This window comes from Salvelinus sp. IW2-2015, unplaced genomic scaffold (assembly GCF_002910315.2).
Source record: "Salvelinus sp. IW2-2015 unplaced genomic scaffold, ASM291031v2 Un_scaffold2798, whole genome shotgun sequence".
Classification (NCBI taxonomy): Eukaryota; Metazoa; Chordata; class Actinopteri; order Salmoniformes; family Salmonidae; genus Salvelinus; species Salvelinus sp. IW2-2015.
The window spans coordinates 71,025-89,801 of record NW_019944099.1 but is presented as its reverse complement, the minus strand read 5'-3'; the positions used below and the strand labels follow the sequence as shown (position 1 = coordinate 89,801).

The 18,777-nt window shown below is 44.2% G+C and overlaps 1 protein-coding gene across 1 annotated transcript in view; it reads right to left on the bottom strand.

Annotated features, from left to right (window-relative positions):
* The window catches only part of LOC112074754 (vitamin D3 receptor B), a 22,911-nt gene extending 8,702 nt beyond the window's left edge, over nt 1-14,209 (bottom strand). Inside the window, exons 1-5 of the mRNA XM_024141864.2 lie at nt 13,783-14,209; nt 9,637-9,767; nt 5,435-5,619; nt 2,384-2,483; nt 1-55 (exon numbers count right to left, since the gene is read on the bottom strand). Coding sequence (XP_023997632.2) covers nt 1-55; nt 2,384-2,483; nt 5,435-5,619; nt 9,637-9,767; nt 13,783-14,186 — 875 coding nt within the window. The 5' untranslated portion in view covers nt 14,187-14,209. The remainder of the gene's footprint in view (nt 56-2,383; nt 2,484-5,434; nt 5,620-9,636; nt 9,768-13,782) is intronic.
* Between the last annotated feature and the right edge of the window lie 4,568 nt (nt 14,210-18,777).

Below are 18,777 nucleotides of genomic sequence, written 5' to 3'. Positions count from 1 at the left end.
TCCTGGTACATCATCAGCAGGTTACTGAAGTTCATCAGCTTAGTGTCCACTGACTCTATATGGAGGGAGGGTGGAGGAGAAGGGGTGGGGGTGGGGGGGGGTGGGAGAGAGATTAGATGAGTTAAAAACTCTTCGGAGAAAAACAACATTCCCATCAGATTCTGCTGATGAAGGGAAAGAGGACACGGAGAGAGTGACAGAGAAAGAGTGAAAACATGAAAACACAAGAAAGAAGCATAACGTCTACGTCAGTCAGATAAAAAAGAAAACGTGGAGACTGTGGTAAACCACACACACACACTCGCACGTACAAACACACATGCGCAACACACACACACACACACCCACCCACTCACATGTAAATCGAATGAATGACTCAACACAGAGCGAGGTTTGTTCATTGAGGAATGGAACACAGTGACCATCAGAAAACAGCTTAGATAAGAGTAAGAGAGAGAGAAACAGAAGTAGAGTGACAGACAAAAAGAGATACAACAAAAGGATGATCGAGAAACAGAGTAGAGATACAGTTGAAGTCGGAAGTTTACATACACCTTAGCCAAATACATATAAACTCAGTTTTTCACAATTCCTGACATTTAATCCTAGTAAAAATGTCCTGTCTTAGGTCAATTAGGATCGCCACATTATTTTAAGAATGTGAAATGTCAGAATAATAGTAGAGAGAATTATTTATTTCAGCTTTTGTTTCTTTCATCATATTCCCAGTGGGTCAGAAGTTTACGTACACTCAATTAGTATTTGGTAGCATTGCCTTTATATTGTTTAACTTGGGTCAAACGTTTCAGGCAGCCTTCCACAAGCTTCCCACAATAAGTTGGGTGAATTTTGGCCCATTCCTCCTGACAGAGCTGGTGTAACTGAGTCAGGTTTGTAGGCCTCCTTGCTCACACACGCTTTTTCAGTTCTGCCCACAAATTGTCTATAGGATTGAGGTCAGGGCTTTGTGATGGCCACTCCAATACCCTGACATTTGTTGTTGCTTAACCATTTTTGCCACAACTTTGGAAGTATGCTTGGGTCGATTGTCCATTGGAAGACCCATTTGCGACCAAGCTTTAACTTCCTGACTGATGGTCTTGAGATGTTGCTTCAATATATCCACAATTCTCCTCTTCTGATGCCAGCTAATTTGTGAAGTGCCCCAGTCCCTCTTGCAGCAAAGCACCCCCACAACATGATGCTGCCACCCCCATGCTTCACGGTTGGCGATGGTGTTCTTCGGCTTGCAATCATTCCATTTTTCCTCCAAACATAACGATGGTCATTATGCCAAACAGTTCTATTTTTTGTTCGCTCAGACCAGAGGACATTTCTCCAAAAAGTACGATCTTTTGTCCCCATGTGCAGACTATTTGCATTGACCCCTCCCCCCCCCCCCCTTTACACTACTACTCTCTGTTGTTATCATCTATGCATAGTTACTTTAATAATTTCTACCTATATGTACATATACCTCAATTACCTAGACTAACCGGTGTCCCCGCACATTGACTCTATTTTACTGCTGCTCTTTAAGTACTTGTTACTTTTATTTATTATTCTTATTTGTACTGCATTGTTGGTTAGGGCTATAAGTAAGCATTTCACTGTATTCGTGCATATGACAAAGAAAATTTGATTTGATTTACTGTTTTTGAAGCCAGGGAACGCAGGCTTTGAGGGCCATGTTCCCTCTGTGAGTTCATTTTCATTATGAGCGGATGTGTTAATGGGAGGACTGTGGTCTGAAGGTCTACAGGTGGTCCTGAGAAACCCCTGAAGATTCTGAGTAAAACCGCATGAGGGATTGACAGACACACACCACACACACACACACACACACCACACACACACACACCACACACACACACACCCACACACACACACACACACACACACACACACACACAACACACACACACACACACACACACACACACACACAGGAGTGAGCTCCCACACAAACACACAGGAATCAATCACTGATGACAACTAACACCAATTGTGTGATCTGCACCATCTCCCTCTCTGTGTGTTCGCTTCACCATCTGATTCTGAATTGCTCACCTTTTCCCATTTTTTTCTCTCTGTGTGTGTGTGTGTGTGTGTGTGTGTGTGTGTGTGTGTGTGTGTGTGTGTGTGTGTGTGTGTGTGTGTGTGTGTGTGCGTGCATGTCTAACGGAAGTAAGAATGTGCTGTAAGCTCACTCCACAGCTAGCTTGAAATGCTCCCAATGGTGCTATCGAAAATATTATTTTTCTATAGCACAACTGTTTGCCATCACGTGTTTGCCATCAGAGGATCACAGGTTCAAGCCCAGTAAGGGGACAGGGACAGTGGAGGAAGCGAAGCTGTTAGAAGCACACTGACGTGTGTTTACCTGGAGAGTGGCTGAAGGAGTCAGATGAGGCATCAGATAGAGAGTGGAGAGAGGCAGCTCTGCTGGCACTGCGTGTCACTGGGCCTTCTCGGACCGGAGGCTAAAGGAAAACACACAAACCATTTAGTATACATTTTTACATGAATATAAAAACAAAACCACAATCCTGGCATTGCAAGCGCCATGCTCTACCAACTAAGGCTGACCGTAATTAGTCGACTGGTCGATTGTTTGGTGGATAAGCTGTTGGTCAACCAAGATTTTAAGTCGAGCAGTAGCATATATATACAGTGCATTCGGAAAGTAATCAGACCCCTTCCCTTTTTCCACATTTTGTTACGTTACAGCCTTATTCTAAAATGGATTAAATAAAAAATTATTTAATTGATTAAATTGTTTTTTCCCCTCATTAATCTACAAACAATAGCCCATAATTACAAAGCAAAAACAGTTTTTTACACATTTTTGACAATTTATAAAAATGTTTTTACATAAGTATTCAGACCCTTTACTCAGTACTTTGTTGAAGCACCTTTGGCAGCGATTACAGCCTCGATTTTTCTTGGGTATGACACTACAAGCTTGGCACACCTATATTTGGGGAGTTTCTCCCATTCTTCTCTGCAGATCCTCTCAAGCGCTGTCAGGTTGGATGGGGAGCGTTGCTGCACAGCTATTTTCAGGTCTCTCCAGAGATGTTTGATCAGGTTCATGTCTGGGCTCTAGCTGGGCCACTCAAGGACATTCAGAGACTTGTTCCGAAGCCACTCCTGCGTTGTCTTGGCTGTGTGCTTAGGGTCGCTGTCCTGTTGGAAGGTGAACCTTCGCCCCAGTCTGAGGTCCTGAGCGCTCCTGAGCAGGTTTTCATTAAGGATCTCTCTGTACTTTGCTCCGTTCATATTTGCCTCGATCCTGACTAGTCTCCCAGTGCCTGCCTCTAAAAAACATCCCCACAGCATGATGCTGCCACCAGCATGCTTCCCTGTAGGGATGGTGCCAGGTTTCCTCCAGATGCGACGCTCAGAAGTTCAATCTTGGTTTTATCAGATCAGAGAATCTTGTTTAAGTGCCTTTTGGCTAACTCCAAGCGGGCTGTCATGTGCCTTTTACTGAGGAGTGGCTTCCATCTGGCCACTCTACCATAAAGGCCTGATTGGTGGAGTGCTGCAGAGATGGTTGTCCTTCTGGAAGGTTCTCTCATCTCCACAGAGGAACCCTAGAGCTCTGTCAGAGTGACCATCGTGTTCTTGTGGTCACCTCCCTGACCAAGGCACTTCTCCCCCGATTGCTCAGTTTGGCTGGGCGGCCAGCTCTAGGAAGAGTCTTGGTGGTTCCAAACTTCTTCCAATTAAGAATGATGGAGGCCACTGTGTTCTTGGGGACCTTTAATGCTGCAGAAAGGTTTTGCTACCCTTCCCCAGATCTGTGCCTCAACACAATCTGCGGCAATTCCTTCGACTTCATGGCTTGGTTTTTGCTCTTGACATGCACTTTCAACTGTGGGACCTTATATAGACAGATGTGTGCCTTTCCAAATCATGTCCAATCAATTGAATTTACCATAGGTGGACTCCAAGTTGTAGAAACATCTCAAGGATGATCAATGAAAACAGGATACACGTGAGCTCAATTTTGAGTCTCATAGCAAAGGGTCTGAATACTTATGTGAATAAGGTACTTCTGTTGATTTTTTATCCATCTGCAAAAAAATCAAAAAATCTGTTTTCACTTTGTCATCATGGGGTTTTGTGTGTAGAATGTAACAAATTGTGGAAAAAGTGAAAGGGGTCTGAATACTTTCCGAAGGCACCGTATGTAAAAATACACTTTTAAAAATGTTGACCAATCGATCGGTCGAAAGAACAGATGACTTCCGGTCAACCAATACTTTTTTAGTCGGGGAAAGCTCTACTACCAACTGAGCCGTACAAGACCACGTGTACTCAATATAGTGTGTGTCACTGACCACTGGACAATTAAATGCCACACTGCACACTTCGGGAGTTTCATCCCTGGAGCTAGAACCATGACGATCACTTCAATGTAGCTTCCTCCTATATAGGTGTAGGTGTGGGGCGGTGTAGGTGTCTGACTGTTACTGTTGTTTGATTCTTGCTGCATTTACCATGTGGTTTGTGTGAGGAGAGCTAAGATTCTTCTTGCGGGACAATAAACGCCAATCTAATCTGGCAATATTGTGCAGGCAAACAGTCAATTTGTATGACTGTATGTCCAGTATACTTCAATCTGTAAGTTCCTTGATAGGGAAATAAATTGTCCTACGGTAAATAAAAGGCAGAAATTAAGTTATGGAGTGGTCTGACTTCCAACGCGAATGACGTCACTGAGGTGACCGAGTGGGAGTTAAGTCTATGCTACGGGGCGCAGAAGTCCAGATACCAGAGAAGAAGTGGTATTTGCAGGAGGGGGGAGACTGGGAGTGAAGAAATGGAGTGGACACGGACTCTAACATACAGCGTCTACATCATTGACACCGACCCTGGAGCAGGAAATGTCAGTTGTATAGAAAGAGATACTGCAGTGGGTGTAACATGATGGATGCTGGCAGAGTAGCAAATAGTATCAGGGTAGGGCTTATCTGTGGACAATTGAAATAAGAGTGGTGTTAGGAAGTGGAGTATGGTGTTACACTAGTGGAGTTGACACTAGTGTAACAGAGTTGGCACTGGTGTAATGGAGTAGAGACTGGTGGTAGAGAGTGGAAACTGTGCTTTAGAGTGAATACTAGTGTTACAGGTCAGAGACTAGTGTCATTAAGTGAAGACAGGTATTAGAGAGTGAAGGCTGGTATTATAGAGTTCAGTCTGGTGTTACGGAGTGGAGACTTGTGTAACAGAGTGGAGGCTGGTGTTACGGAGTGGAGGCTGGTGTTACGGAGGGGAGGCTGGTGTTACGGAGGGGAGGCTGGTGTTACGGAGGGGAGGCTGGTGTTACGGAGGGGAGGCTGGTGTTACGGAAGGGGAGGCTGGTGTTACGGAGGGGGGGCTGGTGTTACGGAGGGGAGGCTGGTGTTACGGAGTGGACACGGACCCTGAAGCGGTTGAAGTCGGAGTAGGAGTCGTCGTAGGTCTTGTGGTGAGCATCCACCAGCGTGGCGATGACCTGGCTCTGCTCCTCGCTCAGCCGGGGTCGCTGCGCCTCCCTCTGCGCCTCCTCATCCTTCCTCCGTTGGATCAGATCCTTCTTCCTCTGCACCTCCTCGTCTGTCAGAATGACTGGGAGAAAGAGGTTTAGAAGGAGAGAGATCAGGGTTATGAAAAAGGATTAGAGAGAGAGAGAGAGAAAGGGTTAAAGAAAAAGAAAATGTGCCCAAATGCCGTAGTTTTTATATCAATATAAATCATTTCTGGGTAACAATTAAGTACCTTACTGTAGATTTCTCAAGCAAGAATTTTGCTAGGACTGTCTAGGAGTGGAAAGGAGAAAACTGAAAAGTAGCTGTAATTGGCAGAACTCTCTTTATTGGTCTATTTACCAATTTAACGCATGGTGACGTCATGCTGACAGTTCAATGTAGATTGTATTTTCACCCGGCAACTATCAGAAAATTACACAGATATTTCCCCCCCCCACACTTTTACAGTGTTAGTTTCATCAGATGTTCTACTGTACAACATAAAACACAGGAAAAGCTGACTTTTGACTGGGCTTAAAAGAGAGGGAGGAGCTCAAAAGAAAAAAGTGGTGCGACAGAAAGTGAGGAATGGAGATGTCACCATGAGTATATCAGACTGAAATTATTGGGACTAGGGCGATATGACCAATAATATCATATCGCAATATTTTTCTCATTTTTGACGGTATGGTGGTATTTGACTGTATTCAATGTTTCTGAAAAATACAAGTTTTAAATGTGTTTTTATGATTCGTGCATGATCCAAGAATAGCAAAAACCTAATTTGAAGTGATTTAAATGATCTTTCTCCATTAAGATGGTTTTACACTGAAACAAACTTGGACAAAACTGACAGTGAAATGTTATAATTTGTATATCTTTTCATTTAATTTAGCATTGTATCAAAATATCATTACAAACTCAGCAAAAAAAGAAACATCATTTTTTCAGGACCCTGTCTTTCAAAGATAATTCGTAAAAATACAAATAACTTCAAAAATCTTCATTGTAAAGGGTTTAAACACGGTTTCCCATGCGTGTTCAATGAACCATAAACAATTAATGAACATGCACCTGTGGTATGGTAGGTAGGCAATTAAGGTCACAGTTATGAAAACTTAGGACACTAAAGAGGCCTTTCTGCTGACTCTGAAAAACACCAAAATAAAGATGCCCAGGGTCCCTGCTCATCTGCGTGAATGTTCCTTAGGCATGCTGCAAGGAGGCATGAGGAGATGAGGAGACTGCAGATGTGGCCAGGGCAAGACAGCGCTACAGGGAGACAGGACGGACAGCTGATCATCCTCGCAGTGGCAGACCACGTGTAACAACACCTGCACAGGTTCGGTACATCTGAACATCACACCTGCGGGACAGTTACAGGATGGCAACAACAACAGCCCGAGTTAATCCAGGAACGCACAATCCCTCCATCATTGCTCAGACTGTCCGCAATAGGCTGAGAGAGGCTGGACTGAGGGCTTGTAGGCCTGTTGTAAGGCAGGTCCTCACCAGACATCACCGGCAACTACGTTGACTATGGGCACAAACCTACCGTCGCTGGACCAGACAGGACTGGCAAAAAGTGCTCTTCTCTGACCAGTCGTGGTTTTGTCTCACCAGGGGTGATGGTCGGTTTCGCATTTATCGTACACCGAGGCCTGTACTCTGGAGCGGGATCAATTTGGAGGTGGAGGGTCCGTCATGGTCTGGGGCGGTGTGTCACAGCATCATCGGACTGAGCTTGTTGTCATTGCAGGCAATCTCCATGCTGTGCGTTACAGGGAAGACATCCTCCTCCCTCACGTGGTACCCTTCCTGCAGGCTCATCCTGACATGACCCTCCAGCATGACAATGCCACCAGCCATACTGCTCGTTCTGTGCGTGATTTCCTGCAAGACAGGAATGTCAGTGTTCTGCCATGGCCAGCAAAGAGCCTGGATCCCAATCCCATTGAGCACGTCTGGGACCTGTTTGATCGGAGGGTGAGGGCTAGGGCAATTCCCGCCAGAAATGTCCGGGAACTTGCAGGTGCCTTGGTGGAAGAGTGGGGTAACATCCCACAGCAAGAACTGGGAAATCTGGTGCAGTCCACGAGGAGGCCACACCAGATACTGACTTTAGATTTTAACCCCCCCTTTGTTCAGGGACACATTATTCAATTTCTGTTAGTCATATGTCTGTGGAACTTGTTCAGATTATGTCTTAGTTGATGAATCTTGTTATGTTCACACAAATATTTACACATGTTAAGTTTGAGAGCGAGAGGACGTTCCTTTTTTTGCTGAGTTTAGATGGTTTTGTAAAAATCCATATAGGCATGTGGATTCATACTGGTAAACCGGTATTCACGATATATCCTCCAGCCCTAATTGGGACATAGGCAAAATAGAGATGTTAACACTGATGCTGCGTGTGTGTCAGAACCAGCGTATGTAAGTGTGTGTGTGTACACAAGCACAAGCCAGCGTGTGCTCTACGATGTGATGAGGCTGCCGCGGCGGAGGGGCTTGTTGTTGTCAGGGGGGTGTCCGTAAAAAGACTCCCTTAGTGCTGTCGTCAACACAGCACGCATTGTCTCCGTTCCGTTCCGCCTGTTGTTGCCCCAGCCACTGAATTAGCTCACACTCCGCTCCGCACTACAACATGTTGTTGTCCATGCAGCAGCAGCTCCGAGAGCAGCAGCAGCAGCATAAGTGCATTCCAATGGCTCCCATTCATGTACAGTGTTCGGAGCGGTGGCGTCACTCTCCGGGAATTCACAGTTCAATCTCAGGGGGAGAACAACATCCGGAACCAACCCCTGCTTCAAATACAAAATTCTAAACACCCGCCTGGACAATATCCGGATTTCACGGGAAAACAACAGAACGACCAAACCTTCTATTTACGGACTCTGAAAACAAACAGTCCATTGGATTGAAGCGTGGCCAAAACATCAGCAGGTGTCTAAAGTTCAGATGGGCACATGATGTACAGGCTCTCCCAGAACAATATAGTACTTCTAGTGGACATTATAAACATTCTCATGAGGGCAACGGCCTAGAAGGACTTGACCAAGGAGTCCCAACGTTGTGTAACACTATTGGTATATAACAAACACTATACTGTGTGTGCCTGCCTTGTGCTCTACAGGCATGGGGGGGGGAGGGGGGTGGGGGGGGGTAGATGGCACTGTGATATGTGTCCAGTGTGTGCGTGTGCTTGTTATTGTTATTGCTATTGGCACGCTAATACATGTTTTAAAGCTGACACGTATTTGCTTCTAAGAGGAAAGGAGCCTTATTTCATTTGAATTCCCATTTTCCTCCAAGAGTGGCTGAATTATTTCCTGTTAATCGGTGTGTCATTACACACCGTCAACAGTTGCCTAACAACAGACTGATCGAAGCACATCTCTCTCCTTAGTGCACGTCCTACTCTTTTCAACACACACATCGTCATGGTTCAAGAGATCGGTTCATAATTCAAGAGGTCATTCAGCCACTCATGGAGGAAAACGAGTGTATTTGCCTTACAACCGGCTGAAAATAAATGTCTTCCTGTGGTGCTCTTCAGAGTAAAATGCCATTTTTCTTTGTGCGATCATGTGTATGTCTGATCTTATACCTCGGTAGGACAACACCACATGATTCCGTGGCTCAAACCTCGTGTTTCTTAGTCCTGGTCCTGGGTGCACATTCTTGTTTTTGCCCTAGCACTACACACCTGATTCCACTACTGATGACGAGTTGATTATTTGAATCAGGTGTGTAGTACTAGGGCAAAAACAAGAATGTGCACCCTTTTGGGTCTCCAGGACCAGGATTAAGAAACACTTCTTTAATCTGCAAGGCTATTCTCTATCAGTCAGAAAGAAACCAAGCAATTCTGATGGAAGAGATGAGGAAGGAGGAATGGGATAAGGTTTCCCCTAGGCAGTGCTCTACGGTCAGTTTTGCATTATACTCCCTAAAAGCTGATGGTAAGATTTGGGAAAAGTTGAAGCTGAGCTCATACACCCACATTCCTTAATCATGCTGGTCTTAGGTCAGTTTTGCCTTATTCCCCCGAATGGCTGACATTAGGATTTACTGAAGCGGAAACTGATCCTGGATCTGTGTACAAGACACTCACACTCCTTCATCATGCCGATGTCCACGCAGCGCTTGAGCCGGCAGGCCTGGCAGTGGCGGCGGTTGTCCTTGGTTATGGTGCAACTGCCGTTGAAGGGACAGGTGAAGCTGGCCTTGCGCTTCATACTGCGTCTGTAGACGAAGAGGGGGGAGAGGGAGAGGGAGGAAGAGCGAGAGAGGGAATGTGATGAGAAATAAGGTCCTTGTATCTGGTGCTGAATGTGGCGTGACCCTTTTGCCACACTTCACATAGTAATGATTTCTTTAAAATCTATATTACAATAACCCGACTAAATCAACATAACGATAAATAGAAAGATACATTTAGAACATTAATGTGCATCACAGTTTTTTATATTACCCTTAAAACTACTTGTACTACTTTGAATGTTATAATTATCAATTGATAACAAGCCCATATTAGCAGAGTTGTTTCATTTCAAACTTCACATTTCTCTAGTATTGGCTACTTGTAATTAACAATATCCTCATAATGTCCTCGATGAGTGGTCTGTTTGGTTGATGCCGGTAATTTCCGGTTTATCTTCCCAGCTCTACTAACCATCAGTTCGAAGTGGGACCCAAATGTGTAATCATAGTGTAATAGTTACATAAATATTTATGGCCTTCACCTTCTCATTCTGGATCCTACCCAATAACACATTCCAGTCGAGGCAAAAAGAGAGAGAGGGATGCTTAAAAGCCATGCATAATAACTAACAGAAACGCACATGTAAACATTCGTGACACCACACACACACACGGAAAAAGTGTTAAATCAAAATATATTTTATATTTGAGATTATTCAAAGTAGCCACTCTTTGCCTTGATGACAGCTTTGCACAATCTTGTTCCATATGTGTTATTTCATAGTATTGATGTCGTCACTATTATTCTACAATGTAGAAAATAGTCCAAATAAAGAAAAACCCTGGAATGAGTAGGTGTGTCCATTCATGATGCGACATCTGCATTTCTGACTTTCTGTCGCACCTCCCTTTAAACCCCTTAAGCCTCATTTCTTCTCCTTCAACAACACATTCTCTCTTTCTTTAATGCATAATTACTGTAAAAAAATATTGGTTTTTGTTTTTTGACAACACACACGCACACGCAGACACACAACAACACACACACACACACACACACACACACACACACACACAACACACACACACACACACACACACTTGTCTTGTCTGTCTGTCTAAGAGAGAGAGAGAGAGAGAGTGTTTAACAACGTGATAAGGCTGAGTCAAATCAAATCAAATGGTATTTGTCACACGCGCCGTGAAATGCTTACTTACAAGCCCTTAACCAACAATGCAGTTCAATAAATGGAGTTAAGAAAATATTTACTAAATAAAATTGTAAAAATTATAAAAATAAACAATAAAATAACAATAACGAGGCTATATCAAATCAAAGGTTATTTGTCACATGTGCCAAATACAACAGGTATTCATTCACCTTACAGTGAAATGCTTACTTAGAAGCCCTAAACCAACAATGCAGTTAAGAAAAAAATAAGAGTTAAGAAAGTATTTACTAAATAAACTGAAGTAAACAATAAATAAATACAAATGAAAAAAAGAAGAAAAGAGGAAAATAACAAATAATTAAGGAGCAACAATAAAATAACAGTAACGAAGCTATACACTGGGGGTACCGGTACCGAGTCAATGTTTCGTGGTACAGGTTAGTCGAGGTAATTTGTACATGTAGGTATGGGTAGTGACTATGCATATAGATAATAAATATGGGGGAGGGGGACAATGTAAATAGTCCGGGTGGCTATTTGATTAATTGTTCAGCAGTCTTATGGCTTAAGGGTAGAAGCTGTTAAGAAGCTGTTTGGACCTAGATTTGGTGCTCCGGTACCGCTTGCTGTGCGGTAGCAGAGAGAACAGGCTATGACTTGGGTGACTGGGGTCTGACAATTTTTGGGGCCTTCCTCTGACACCGTCTAGTATATACAGTGCATTCGGAAAGTATTCAGACCCCTTGACTTTTCCCCKAAAAAATTACGTTACAGCCTTATTGTAAAATTTATTAAATTGCCCTTTTCCCTCATCAATCTACACACAATACTCCATAATGACAAAGAAAAAAACGTTTTTTAGACATTTCTACAAGTATTCAGACCCTTTACTAAATACTTTGTTGATTTTTTTTTTATTTGAACATTTATTTAACCTTTATTTATCTAGGCAAGTCAGTTAAGAACTAATTCTTATTTACAATGCCGGCCTATGCCGGCCAAATCCTAACCCGGACAACGCTGGGCCAATTGTGCACCGCACTATGGGACTCCCAATCACGGCCGGTTGTGATAGTTAGTTGCCTTTTTGGCAAACTCCATTCAGGCTGTCATGTGCCTTTTACTGAGGAGTGGCTTCCGTCTGGCCACTCTACCATAAATGCTGATTGGTTGAATGCCGGTTGTCACCTCCCTGACCAAGGCCCTTCTCTCCCGATTGCTCAGTTTGGCTGGGCAGCCAGCTTTAGGAAGAGTCGGTGGTTCCAAACTTCTTCCATTTAAGAATGATGGCGGCCACTGTGTTGTTGGGGACCTTCAATTCTTCAGACATTTTTTGGTACCCTTCCGCAGATCTGTGCCTCGACACAATCCTGTCCCGGAGCTCAACAGACAATTCCTTCGACCTCTTGGCTTGGTTTTTGCTCTGACATGCACTGTCAACTGTGGGACCTTATATAGACAGGTGTGTGCCTTTCCAAATCATGTCCATTCAATTGAATGTACCACAGGTGGACTCCAATCAAGTTGTAGAAACAAGGATGATCGATGGAAACAGGATGCACTTGAGCTCAATTTCGAGTCTCATAGCAAAGGGCCTGAATAATTATGTAAATAAGGTATATGTCTTTATTTTGAATACATTTGTAAAAAAAATTGTGTAGATTGATGAGGTATTGTGTGTAGATTGATGAGGAAAACATGTAATTGAATACATTTTAGAATAAGGCTGTAACAAAATTTGTAAAAAGGGAAGGTGTCTGAATACTTTCCGATTGCACTGTAGGTCCTGGATGGCGGGAAGCTTGGCCGCAGTGATGTACTGGGCCATACGCACTAACCTTGCGGTCGGATGCCGAGCAGTTGCCATACCAGGCGGTGATACGAACGGTCAGGATGCTCTCGATGTTACAGCTGTAGAACTTTTTGAGGATCCGGGGAACCATGCCAAATCTTTTCATTCTCCTGAGGGGGTGCCCTATTCACAACTGTCTTGTGTGTTTGGACCATGATAGTTTGTTGGTGATGTGGACACCAAGGAACTTGAAACTCTCGACCCGCTCCACTACAGTCCCGTCGATGTGAATGGGGGCGTGTTCGGCCCTCCTTTTCCTGTAGTCTTGCTCACGTTGATGGAGAGGTTTTTGTCCCGTCAAGTCCAGGATCCAGTTGCAGAGGGAGGTGTTTAGTCCCAGGGTCCTTAGCTTAGTGATGAGCTTTGTGGGCATTATGGTGCTGAATGCAAAGCTGTAGTCAATGAACAGCATTCTTACATATGTTTTCCTTTTGTCCAAGTGGGAAAGTGCGGAGGGCGATTGAGATTGTGTCATCTGTGGATCTGTTGGGGCGGTATGCAAATTGGAGTGGGTCTAGGGTTTTCGGGATGAAGATGTTGACGTGAGCCATGACCAGCCTTTCAAAGCACTTCATGGCTACCGACGTGAGTGCTACGGGGCGGTAGTCATTTAGGCAGGTTACCTTCGATTTTTTGGGCACAGGGACTACGGTGGTCTGCTTGAAACATGTTACGTATTACACACTTGGTCAGGATTTGTTTTTTAAATGTCAATGAAGACACTTGCCAGTTGGTCCGTGCATGCTCTCAGTACACGTCCTGGGAATCCGTTTGGCCCTGCGGCCTTGTGAATGTTGACCTGTTTAAAGGTCTTGCTCACATCGGCTACGGAGAGCGTGATCACACAGTTGTCCGGAACAGCTGGTGCTCTCATGCATGCTTCAGTGTTGCTTGCTTCGAAGCGAGCATAAAAGGCATTTAGCTCGTCTGGTAGGCTCGCGTCACTGGGCAACTCAAGGCTCACAATGGAGGGTCTTGTTGTTGCCAGGAAGTGTGTGCGTGTGTGTGTGCATGTGTATACGTCTCTCCATACCTGAAGAAGCCCTTGCAGCCCTCGCAGGTCATGGCATTGAAGTGGAATCCGGAGGCCTTGTCCCCGCACACACCGCAGATCCGCGGCACGTTCCTGTCAAACTCATCATTGGCCAGAGTGGTGGTACTCACAGCCGTAGTCTCCATTACTACAGAGATAGAGAGAGTGAGGAGGAAGAGAGACAGAGAGCAAGAGAGAGAACGCGTGAGATGGAGTGGGAGAGAGGGAGATAGAGAAATAGAGAGCGATAGTAGGAGAAAGGGGAAAAAAAGGCACATCAACGACCGTTGACCTGCAATGCACACTGTGGGATTGGTCAGTATGTGATCGGTCCTCTGACCCCCTTCGGACCTATGGCTGTATTGTGGGTCATGTATGTATACTGTTGAATTGTATGGCTGCATAGACAAACCATCCTGAAATAGGATACATCTCAGACAAACATAAATATCAGTGTTTGCGTGTGTGTGTTTGTATCGTGTGTGTGTGTGTGTGTGTGTGTGTGTGTGTGTGTGTGTGTGTGTGTGTGTGTGTGTGTGTGTGTGTGTGTGTGTGTGTGTGTGTGTGCGTGTGTGCGTGTGTGCGTGCGTCAGAGAAAAAGGAAGCAAATATTTGCATGTGGAAATTGTTTGACTAAACGAAACGTGACAACATCTTGCCCAACATCTTATGGTCATTGCAGAACACTGTCGCCTCTCAAAAACCCAACCCGTCGTCCAAGTCGTGGGAGGCGGAAACAGGTAAAGTACGGGATTGCCAGACAGGGCGAAGCATGGTGGGTGGCTCTACCACCCGGGCCTAAAGGCATGTCTGGAAACACGCTGGCCAACAGGGCTCTGGCAATGCTAGGTGGATCAATCATCCACTTAGTGGAAAATACCATTTACAGAAACATTCACAAAGAAACTACAGCAAGATTTGGAAAAGGAAGGTGTCTCAAGTCAGACAAGAATAATGCTGCACAACCAAAACCCGAAAGGAAGTTGCACAGTTGACCCCTCTTCAACCACAGAGAACAATTCAGTGACTCCTGTGTATTCCACAACCTTGCCATTGGAGGGATTGTCTTCCCTCACAAAAGAGTGCACAAGGCCACATAGGTATCTCCAGAACACACCAAGGATAAACAGATACGTAGATCCTAAACTCAGCAAAAAAAAAAAAGTCCCTTTTTCAGGACCCTATCTTTCAAAGATAATACGTAAAAATCCAAATACCTTCACAGATCTTCATTGCAAAGGTTTTAAACACTGTTCAATGAACATGCCCTGTAAACACGACATGTTTACCTGTAAATCCGTCCAAAAACGTAAAAGCAGAAAAGCACCAAGACCTGACGGAAAACCTCCAAAAGCTATACCTCCAAAAGCTATCAGAGCAGACCCTGAGAAAGCAACCGAAATGCTGCACCAACTTCTGGGACAGATTTGGGACACTTTACACTTGGTAAAGCTTCCCAAAAAGGGCAACCTCAGAGACCGCAATAACTACAGGGGCATAATGCTTTTATCTGTGCCAGGAAAAGTCTTGAGCAGGATCATCCTGGAAAGACTTTCAAAAGCACTGGACAAAGAACTCCCGAGACCAACAAGCAGGATTCCGACCAGATAGATCATGTACCGACCACATTGACACCATTTGCATCATTGCTGAACAGACCCTGTAATGGAACACATCTCTGCTCCTCACATTCATAGACTTTCAAAAAGCATTCGTCGGTCTGGACCGAGAAACCTTGTGGAAGCTCATGGCACACTACGGCATACCAAAGAAGTTCATCAACATCGCCCAACAGTTATATCTACAGTCATCCTGCAGACGAATACACGATGGACACCTCACGGACAGCTTCCCTATAAACACAGGAGTTCGACAGGGCTGCCTGCTGTCCCCCCTTCTCTTTCTGATGGCAGTCGATAGGATAAAACTTTGGCATACCGTGGACCCAACTAGAAGAACAAGACTTACAACATATACAGAACAAAACCTCAAAACTGGCTTTTAGGCTTGGGTGGTATACGGTATATACAGGTATTTGGAAATAGCCACGGGATGTTTTTTCAGTACCGTCAACACCGTTAAAACTATCTCTTCGACATTTTTCAATACATTTGAATATTTGTAGCTATTTTTGAAGTAAATACCTGCAGTCAACTTGTGCAATACGTTTAGGAGATAACGCAGATTGCGTTCTTATTTCACCTGTCAAATGATGAAGCTTACTTAGTTTCCCAGCACCTTTGAGCCAGTCATGTGTGTTTGCTTGTAATTAGCACAATGGGAGAAAGCGGGAGCAGGTGAGTCCAGCTGTGTACTGACAGAGGTCGCGTTTTATATTGTAAGTCAACAGTGTTTCTTTTTCTTCAATAGAGTGATCAGGGATGTGCAACTATAGTTTTCCTTCACAGAAAATACATTAGTGCAACACATTTGGCATAAAATAGCTTACATTTCCATCAGATGACAACTGAAGTACAATGTTATTTGGCTGGCAGCCACACAAGTAAATGAGCTTACAATGAAAAAGAAAGGTATTTTTTTGATAAAACTATGCATGGCCATCACATTCCTAATGTTTAGGCCTATCATAGAAAGAATGTAGCCAGCTACATTTTCGAACGTTTTGCTAAAAGTTAATCTTGCGTTTTACCTGAGAGAAATAGGCTGGCTACACTGAGAAAAGTACCAGAGAAAAGTAGCTACACATTGGAGCGCTGTCTGCTGATAGAACGCCCGTTCTTGAATTCTCATCCAAGTTTAGAACTAGAAGTGCAGCTGAAGCACAAAATGTGTCTGATGCCGAGCAGAAATTACAATAAGAAGCATTTTAGATCGGTGTTAACAAAACGCAGCAAGATATTTATTATGCATTTTATATATTTTTTTCGGAGTGAAAAATGCATAATTATTTGTTTAACACGACCCCTAGTTTAACTTGCTATCTAAGTAAGTGGCTGAATTAATAAGGTAACAGGGCACCATACTGTGTTAGCTTTCTGCCGTGTTTGAGAAGGTAAAACCCTTTCGATTAGTTATTTTCTCCTCTGCTCTCAGCCCGTCTGCTCCTCCCCCCTCTTCTCCAAGCAGAGCAGGCAGGCCCGTTGCCCTAGCGACTCCAGACTCCACACAGACAGCCTGTAGACATGCTGCTGGAGAGCCAGCACTGCATGCGTCAAACCTTGTTCATTTGCACAATGTCTCTCGTTCACATTTGCTCGTAAATGTCCAAACTCACCAAGAATGACATTAGGTATATTGGCCAAACATCATAAGGAATGAAAATCTCTGGGAAAATCACACAGCAAGAACATATTGACACTCAAATAAAATGCAGGAAATGAGGCTGGATTGGGCACACCTTAAGAAAACTACTCAACAACATAACCAGACAAGCTCTAACCTGGAAACCATAGGGAAACCAGGAAGACCCAGAAACAGCTGACGAAGGTCTGTGAAGACGGGGCGGCAGGGTAGCCTAGTGGTTAGAGCGTTGGACTAGTAACCGAAAGGTTGCAAGTTCAAATCCCCAAGCTGACAAGGTACAAATCTGTCATTCTGCCCCTGAACAGGCAGTTAACCCACTGTTCCTAGGCCATCATTGAAAATAAGAATTTGTTCTTAACTGAGTTGCCTAGTTAAATAAAGGTAAAATAAAAAGTAAAAAAATAAAGACAGAATTTAAAGTGGCAGGATCATCCTAGAAAGAAAGACCGCCCAACACCGAACCCACTGGAGGAAGTTTGTGAATGACCTATGCTTCCCAAAGAATAAAAAGGGTTTAAGTCAAGAACAGTGTCACAGGCCACCAGTGACGGGCCAATATCCCACAGTCAAGTCACCGTTGAGGACAGCTCTCGAATGAGTCCAATGCAGTTGCCACTGCCTTCTTAGACCGAGGTGACTGAAAACCAGATAAACGTGTTTCTGATGGCTCAACCTTCAATACCCATGGCCGTCCACTCAAATTCTTTGAACAAATTGCATTTCCAGCTTAACATTTGACATATACATTTTAGTCATTCATTTACTCTTATCCAGAGAGACTTACATGAATGCATACATGTTCCCAAAATGTTTCATACTGGTCCACCGTGGGAATCAAACCCACAACCTGGCGTTGCAAGAGCCATGCCTCTACCAACTGAGCGACACGGGACAATACGATTTGTGTGGAGGGACATGGTATGTTTTTCAAAAGTTAAACCTTGCTCCTTTGCCTCGTCCTCCAAATGAAGACTAAAGACAGCTAAGAGGCCACTTTATGTAGGCTGTGTCGACATTTTGCCAGCATAACGGTCTGTATCTATACTGCCATCATGGTGGAGTCTTCAATCGACTTAGTGGAGAGGTGAACTCCAGTGTCTTCATTTGTCCTGGGGCTTGGAATATTACCCGAAGGATTAAAGTGGAAAAACCCTCGTTCCAGTCCAAATGTCGGGTCTGAGTTACATTTGATTACATAGTACGCAGAGTATCAATTTCACTTAAGAGTGTCTGTGAGGGGGGGAAAAACACATGTCACCGCAAGGGTAGCATCCCCATAAACAAACAATCGCTATCCTTTACAAAGCCTTTTCTCATTCCTTGCCACTGCCAACGAGTGAAAGGAAAGCAGAGGCAGAGATGGAGGGATGGATGGAGGAGGGATGGAGGGAGACAAAAGGACGGTGACAGAATCTCAATACTGTACCGACATGAATATAAACAAACTCACAAATCACGAGCAATGGGGTAAGGAGGCAAGTTGAATAATTTAAGCCGTTTTGACAGAGCTCTCCATCATCACTTGCTGCAAACCTGGGTGTCTAAAAACATGGGTGCTAAACCCCTCCAAAACACATCTTGATACATATAGGTCTATATGTATCAAGCATGACAGAGTAGGAGTGCTGGTATACATTGAGTGTACAAAACAATTCCACGACATAGACTGACCAGGTGAATCCAGGCGAACGCTGTGATCCCTTATTGACGTCACCTGAAGTGCCTTTGAAC